This window comes from Lactuca saligna, chromosome 2, assembly GCF_052625555.1.
Source record: "Lactuca saligna cultivar CGN05327 chromosome 2, ASM5262555v1, whole genome shotgun sequence".
NCBI lineage: Eukaryota > Viridiplantae > Streptophyta > Magnoliopsida > Asterales > Asteraceae > Lactuca > Lactuca saligna.
The window spans coordinates 178,927,142-178,934,842 of NC_136418.1; the positions used below are offsets into that span (position 1 = coordinate 178,927,142).

At 31.6% G+C, this 7,701-nt stretch overlaps 2 protein-coding genes across 2 annotated transcripts; one reads left to right on the forward strand and one right to left on the reverse strand.

Annotated features, from left to right (window-relative positions):
* Positions 1-1,732, forward strand: LOC145028323 (HSP20-like chaperones superfamily protein). The gene is made up of 5 exons (XM_078976998.1): positions 1-161; positions 301-449; positions 560-608; positions 1,173-1,315; positions 1,437-1,732. The coding sequence occupies exons 1-5, from the start codon at positions 113-115 to the stop codon at positions 1,521-1,523; spliced, it is 477 nt and encodes a 158-aa protein (XP_078833124.1). The 5' UTR covers positions 1-112; the 3' UTR covers positions 1,524-1,732.
* Positions 1,733-4,475: 2,743 nt separating this feature from the next.
* On the reverse strand, positions 4,476-7,153 carry LOC145028324 (uncharacterized). The gene is made up of 4 exons (XM_078976999.1): positions 6,701-7,153; positions 6,336-6,598; positions 5,180-5,346; positions 4,476-4,754 (listed from the first exon to the last, which is right to left on the reverse strand). The coding sequence occupies exons 1-3, from the start codon at positions 7,008-7,010 to the stop codon at positions 5,263-5,265; spliced, it is 657 nt and encodes a 218-aa protein (XP_078833125.1). The 5' UTR covers positions 7,011-7,153; the 3' UTR covers positions 4,476-4,754; positions 5,180-5,262.
* Between the last annotated feature and the right edge of the window lie 548 nt (positions 7,154-7,701).

Consider the following 7,701-nt stretch of genomic DNA (forward strand, 5'->3'; position numbering starts at 1 on the left):
CAGCAGCGGACCGGGTAAAGAGTACGCATCTAGACGTCTCCGGAAACCCCCAAAAGTTTTCTGCAAGAAAAACGACGCCGGTAAACGACAATCAAAAGGAGAACACCGGGGAATGGCGGAGAAATTGGCACCAGAGAAACGCCACAGCTTTTTCCATGGAAGTATGTCACTTTATGCCCATTCCTCTCAATTTTAACCCCTTGCATTTGATCCATTCGTGGAAAATCAGTAGCATTTGTTAGGGTTTCGTGAAACAGAAACACTAATTATGTCTAATATTTGAAATGAGTTGTTTATTAGGTCAGAAGGTTTTCGAATGGGATCAAACTCTAGATGAGGTTAATATGTACATCACTTTGCCTAATGGAGTTCCTACCAAGCTGTTTCACTGCAAGATTCAGTCCAAACATGTTGAAGTTGGAATCAAAGGCAATCCTCCATATCTGAATGTCTGTAGCCCATTTACCCGTTTGATTTGAAATTGCTATTTACATTAGCGTAAATATTCTTTGATGGCTTGTATCGCTTATTGGGTACAATTCTTGTGTGGGTTGTGCAGCATGATTTGACCTTGCCTGTAAAGACAGATTCTTCATTTTGGACAATTGGTAAGCATTTTCATTTTAATTAGTAATTTCTACTTAGTACTACTGTAAATGATTCATTGTGATACAAAAGAGTATTTTCCATGAGAGATCCCTTTCCCATGCATTGTGACTGAAACTAAGCAAATTTGAAGATGCAAATTTGGTGGAAATTTCTTGTTCCCTATCGAATCTTGAGTTACCATTTTGAAAAGGATTGAGAGAATTAAAGACAGATGTCTAGAAATCTCTCTTTGATGTAGACTCTGCAATGTGAAGCAGATTACCACAATTTTTGCAAGAAGCCTGTTTAGAACTAACTCCCTGATAAATCAAGATTTTCTCTTTTCAATTTCATATGCTCTGTTCTTGAACTATGAGCAAGATTTCTAGAACAAGATTTCTAGGTTCTAAAATCCTAGTAGCATCACCAAATACAATTGGGCCTTGTACAACACTGGGCCAAATACACAAAAGACTATTTAAAAACATATATGAGATTGAGGGCTAATAATTAAACCATAAAATTGATCTACTGAAAAGTGTGTAAAACAATGATGATGATTGTAATGTTTTGGTATATGACAGAGGATGATATACTGCACATCACTCTGCAAAAAAGGGATAAAGGTCAAACATGGTCATCTCCAATAGAAGGTCAAGGTCAGCTTGACCCCTATGCAGCTGATCTTGAACAGAAACGTCTCATGCTTCAGAGGTTTCAAGAAGAGGTACAAATTTCTCATATTAATAGCAAATAATAATAATAATATGTCTTTTTTAATTTCTAAAAACTCTATGAGAAATCTTTAACTAACTAACTAACTAACTTAACTGTTACTCCTTCCACAGAACCCAGGATTTGACTTTTCTCAGGCCCAATTCTCCGGGAACTGTCCTGATCCAAGAACATTCATGGGTGGCATCAGATCCGATTAGAAATCCTCCATTTCTTTCACTGAACATGATTGTACATTATTAAACACTTTACCTAAATAATCGTGTGTTTGTACAAGTATGTCTACAAATTGAACTTAATTCTACCCTAAAATGGGCATGCATGCATGTATGTGTCTATGGTGATTATCTATTTAGGAAAGTTTCAACCTAAAAAGGTGGTGACATAAATATAATTAGTTGGTTATGTATGCCTATGCCACTCTGGTTCCTAATCATGTTACATGTCCTTCCAAAACCCAAACACACCCACTTAAAATCTTTTTAATATATATATATATATATATATATATATATATATATATATATATATATATATATATATATATATATATATATATATATATATATATATATATATATATGCTGCTGATGTGGTTTCCTTTGTTTTATTATGCAAAACCTAATTATGGTAGTTGGATAAGTATGTCTCACTGGAAAAAAAAAAAAACCTTTATGTTGAATTCCAGATAGACCTTACCTCATAAAGTTGTGTCTTTTACATAATAGGACCATTATTCCCTTTTATCAATATGATAGCCTGTAACATATATGTAAAAAATCTGCAAGCTTCTGTCACAACTTTGTGGACCATTTTTTTAATTGTATATAATAGAATGCTTTGTTGTAGTATAATATATATATAAACAGGTAAGCAAATCCGATGCTTTTGAGGATGATATCGGTGTTGCTTTTGTGTTTGTGTTTGTGTGTTGTGATGTAAGAGATTATTGGAGTTGTTTTTAAGAATATCCATCCAGCTAAAGATTTATTTGTCGTATGCTAAATGGATTACTTAATAAAATGAAAATAGAATATTAGATAAAATGATAAATGAACACCGTTTAAAGAATAGACTTGTTGATATATTAGTTGGTATGTGTTTGGTTGTAGTCAGTTGTATCGAGTTATATGGTAGGACTTCGTGGTGGCATTTGGCCGGTATTTTGAATTTGGTGCTTATGATAATTATGAGTATATTCGTCTCAATATTTATTTAATTAATTGGCTGTCTAAGTTTAATGATGTTTCTGTTTTTATTCAAAAACTATTTGGAAAATCTCAACATATTTTTTTGGAAATACAATTAAGAGTTTTTAGTTGTTCTATCAATAATAAAAATAATTTGTTAAAGTAAAGTCAAATCAAAAATTAAAGATTTTTTAAAACTAAAGATTTCGGATTCAAAGAGCTTTAGTTGCATATTATATGATTTCAGTAGTTCTTTAATTATATATATTTAACACATTCATTATTTATATGGTTAAAAGTTGGAATTGGTTCTTTAATTATTATTTATGAACCAGTTTAGTGATTTAACTTTTTTAGACGTAAGACCATTTGATTTTTAAAACTCTATCAAATAGACATGTTACCATACATTTTTATTACATATTATCCCCAAGTTTTAATTCTTATTACCATTGTAGTCTCAATTTTTTTTACAAATTTTTTGAGTCTTTAAATTTTTTACATCTTCGTTTTGATACGTATTTTATTTTGTTTTAACATGTTTTTATTTCGTTTTTACATTTCTTTTTTAATTCGTTTTTACTTTGAGTTTGAATGTTTTTTACTTCATTTTTTTACAAAATTTATTTTCCTAAAACTTTATTTTTCATATTTTTTTTAATCATTTTTACGTCTTTATTTTTTTGACAACCTCATTTTTTACAGTTTCATTTCTTTACCACTTAGATTTTATTTTTATTCCAGATTACAACATATATTATTATGAATAGGCTAACCGTAAAAAAACAATGTAAATGGCAATAACTATAGCAAGCGAAGTTGTAAAAGAAACAAAGTAAAAAAAAAATCAATGGACTTCTAGCTAGAGATATCAAATGTTGTCTTTTTTTTGAAGTAGATGGTTCAAGTTTCATTTGATATATAAATAAAATTAAAAGTAGACTGGATTTTCCTTTTGAAAAATATGAATTAACTTGAGTAAAAACCATGTGAAAGTTTGTAGCAAAACAAAGTTGTAAAATAAAATAAAATTAATAAATAAATAAAATAATAATAATAAATACAGGTAAAAACAAAGTTGTAATAACTTTAAAGTTGTGACACAAATTTGTAATAAAAAATAAAATATAGGGTAATTTTCTAAATAAAATAAAGAATGGTTAACCTGAGCATGTCACAAGAAAATTGATATAATTTTGAAAATTAGTAACATTATTAAATGACTAAATGAATACATATAAACAATATCGTAGTTATTTTAACCTTTAACTGTTATCAATATTCAAATTGACAAGAAAAATGTTATTAGGCCAAACCAATTTGAGTGTTTGGTAAAATTAGTTGGCTTTTATTTGTGCACAATTGTACAGAAACAATAAATATTAACTTTTAAAGATGCAAAATTAAATAAAAATTAATAGCAAACAGGTCTCAGAAGCTACTTAAAGTGTATCTTTTGAATTATGACTTTGTTGATTAATAAAAAAATAAAACTCAAACTACCAACAAAGTTTCTATTATTTGGAATTTTTTTCTTAAAAACTAAAAATTAAAAGTTTCAAAAATCTCTCGAAAGATAACGTACAAGCACACTCCTTGCATGTTTTGACCGCTTGTTCTGATTGTTACACTTGCACAACATGTCGGACCAAGCGAGCAGCCGAGTTTGACACATTCATCAACCAACTTGCCACTTTGCATCAACCATACCTTCTTTTACAAATTAGAATCTCTTTTTCAGTGGGTATATTTATTTTGCAATAAAAACCAATTTCTTTACAAAATATACCAAAAATATTTACTTTCTTTCTTGCTGTTCACATAGCCGAAGAATCTTGACATCAACATGCTCGCATTATATTTTATTATATTATATTTCTTGATCGTTGTTGAATTTTGAATTATAATGGCGGCTTTACTCGGGACTATATTATTAGACAAACCAAAGATCATGGAAACGCATTTGTTTGACAAAATTGTGTGTAAATATTTCATCATCTAATAATAAACACGAAAAAAATCTATACATGTTTTTTTCATGGAAGACAGATCAAACCCGATACTTGTACCTCCATTTCTATAAAGATAAAAAGAAAAAAAAACACAATAAAACCCGTAGTTTACAATATATGTACCCAAACTTAATCTTAATCGTGTATATAATGGAGAGGATCATCTATCTTGGGTTATAATATATCTCTTCATATCTGACCATCAAATTACTGTTCTCCTTCGGAAAACCTGCAAAAACAAACATATAAACTACATTCAACTTCTATTTTATGTAACCTACCAATACCATACATTAAAATAAAAAAAAAAAATAATTAAAAACAGAGGATCCTAGATTCCCTTGAAAGCTAACCCTAACTGAAATCTTGGACAAAAGTGATGTGAGTAAGGTGCCAAATGTTAAGGGGCGTGGCACATGGCCATGAGTCATGCCTGAATTTGGCTCAACAACATGACACATTTTCAAGGAAAAAAGTAATCTTTTTTCAGATATCAAGCAATCTGCTCCCTAGGGAAAGGTGTTGGCATGGCCATTTGATAAATATATTTATATTTATATATTTATCAAATGGCCCACTAAATGGGACAACTCAAACCACAAACCACATGTACAGTACAAGTCAGTGATGCATGTGGGGGAAAGATTCTGTTACCTGAAACTTGTAAATGTGAATCTGGGCTGGCCATTGAAAAGATTGGTGTTGAGATGACATTGGAACAGTTTATGCGTCAACTTTTAGTTTTGCAGTTTCACTTTCACCCTTTCATCTTGAAGAATCTTTTTTGTATACCTTGGATACCCATTCTTGAATGTCGACACCTGATCAAAATAAAAAACTAATCTTGTTAAATTTCATCAAATCTTGGATGATATTGCTAAAGTTATACCTAAAGGAAGGGTATCGTTATCTTCTAACGAGTTTAAATAAAGTTCCTAATAAAACACTTTCGGTGTAATATAATTTTATGCATCTTATTCCATAAATATTAGGGCTAATTTACCAATTCATCGTACTTTTGTTTCAATTCGTTACTATTTTTTTTATCAGTTTATGCAAATAATTTATGTTACATTCTTGATGTCGACAACGAAATATTAATATAACTATATAGAGATTATATATTGAAGTCCCCGTCTTAGGTTTCGATGTCGAGGAAAATTTTAAAATTAATAAGATATTTTATGAGGTAAAAGAAAATCAAAACGCGTATAAAGTCAATTTCTTGAAGGGTCAAAATCAACTTATTGATAACCCTACAATCTCGACATTCTCCTCTCTTGCAGTTGTCTATGGAGGGTCCCCGCATTGATGAGTTGTACATTAACAAAATGTCCCTAACTTTGCCAAAAGTCCTATGAAATTACTTTCAATAAATTCGATGGCTTTTTCTTAATTACTATATTTTAAATAAATAGGCATGAAATATTAGACTTAGATATGATATATATATCTCAAAAATCTAAATTCCTCTCTACCAACGTGAATAGTCAACAATCGACAACGGCAAAACAAGAAAAACGTTTCACGTCTTTATGTAACTGGGACCCACTTACAAGCCGTACAGCATATTGTACATGTAGTTATGCATAGGGTACAACTTCCTGATGCATGATGCAATATTTAGAGATATATAGAACAAAAGTGGACTCGAGGTGGGTTTTTTGATATGTTTAATGGGTATCAATCTTTTACTTATTTTGTAGATTTAGTATTGATTTAGTATTGATTTTTTTTTTTTATATTTAACTTTGATTATATAGAGCTGTGATTGTGAAGAATCTTGATTAATGGAGGAAACCGGACTTACAGCTTCGACGTCGATTTTGTAGACAAGAAGCTTGCGTCGTTCTCTGCAACTAGTCCGGTAAGCCACCACGATGTGGCCAACGGCCAATGAAAGCGAACAAATAAACAAAGCCACCTCCGCTGCGGAGAAACCGCTACTTCTGCCGCCGAACACATACGACGCTTTTACCGATACAAACAACAAAGAAACCACCGAACAAACAGTCGTGATTCCCAAGTATGGACCCCTTGATAGCCCCGGACCATCGCATAGTCCATACACACCTACCAAGTTCACAAAACCCCCCGATCAGATTCAGCTAAGTGTTAAGAACACAAATTAAGAAATCGTTAATTTTATAGAGAGATGTTAAATTGATTACTTACAGAGAATGATTGCGGATCTGATTATGGAAATTAGAGGGATATCGATCAAAGAGTATCGAAAATCGTAGTTACTCAAATGGGACGATAGGGTTTGGAGTAAGGAGAACGCTGGTGAGGGATCAGGGAACGGAGAATCCGACGGCGCTGAAAGAGAAGCCGATAATAGAGCTGTGGGAAGTAAAGCATCGGCGACGGCGAACAGTATCGGAGCAGAGAAAAACAGAAACGATATAATCATGGTTACCAAAAAGAAGACTGTTTTGAATCCTCTCAAAGCTTTCTTACTTCTTTCGTCTTTCAAAAACCCCATGATTATGTGTTGTGGCTTACCGGAAGTGCGTGTTGATTTGGAGGTATAAAAATGGAGGTTAAGGGAAGGGGGGAGGAAAATGGGGAGGGAGGGAGGAAGGTGGATTTGACTAGAGGAGGAGCAAAAGCGAAAGCAGACTTATGGGAAAATCAATGGGGGCAAAGGAGGGTCAAATAGGGAAAACACTTTCTCTCTCATCAACGCTTTCTCTCTCTATACATTCTAGAATTGTTTAATAGTAAACCGTATGGAATGTGTGTGGGAGGTGGGGTGGGGTGGGGTGGGGTCATGTACTCATGTGTAAAATTTAACGGCAATTACCTGAACAAATCAACTTCTTAAACTACATGTAACTGGATTTCTTGGTTATCAGTTATCTAGAAGCTATGTTTTCTCTTCTTTGTTTTTAACTTTTGATTATTATTATTTTTCTACCATCGACTATCAATGACAATAATCAATATCGTTACATATTCAATTGCGTTAATTTTACTTATAATCATTTTTAAGTACTTATCTTTATTTATACATATACATTTTAAATATATAGATATATTTAATATTTAGCTTGAATCAATCTAAAAATCTTGATTTAAACTTTATATTCTGTTGAAATGTTTGATTAATTTTGGTAAAGGCCAATTTGAAACTGACATCGGCATTCGGCGTTATGATTGGTTTATTTATATTA

Excerpts from the sequence above, each read along its gene's own strand:
- LOC145028324 (XM_078976999.1), bottom strand. The coding sequence starts at position 7,010 with ATGGGGTTTTTGAAAGACGAAAGAAGTAAGAAAGCTTTGAGAGGATTC. Across the intron at positions 6,599-6,700 it reads CAGATCCGCAATCATTCTCT|GTGTGTATGGACTATGCGAT; the intron begins GTAAGTAATCAA and ends TGAACTTGGTAG. Across the intron at positions 5,347-6,335 it reads ACAAAATCGACGTCGAAGCT|GTGTCGACATTCAAGAATGG; the intron begins GTAAGTCCGGTT and ends TATTTTGATCAG.
- LOC145028323 (XM_078976998.1), top strand. The coding sequence starts at position 113 with ATGGCGGAGAAATTGGCACCAGAGAAACGCCACAGCTTTTTCCATGGA. Across the intron at positions 450-559 it reads GCAATCCTCCATATCTGAAT|CATGATTTGACCTTGCCTGT; the intron begins GTCTGTAGCCCA and ends TGGGTTGTGCAG. Across the intron at positions 609-1,172 it reads TTCTTCATTTTGGACAATTG|AGGATGATATACTGCACATC; the intron begins GTAAGCATTTTC and ends GGTATATGACAG.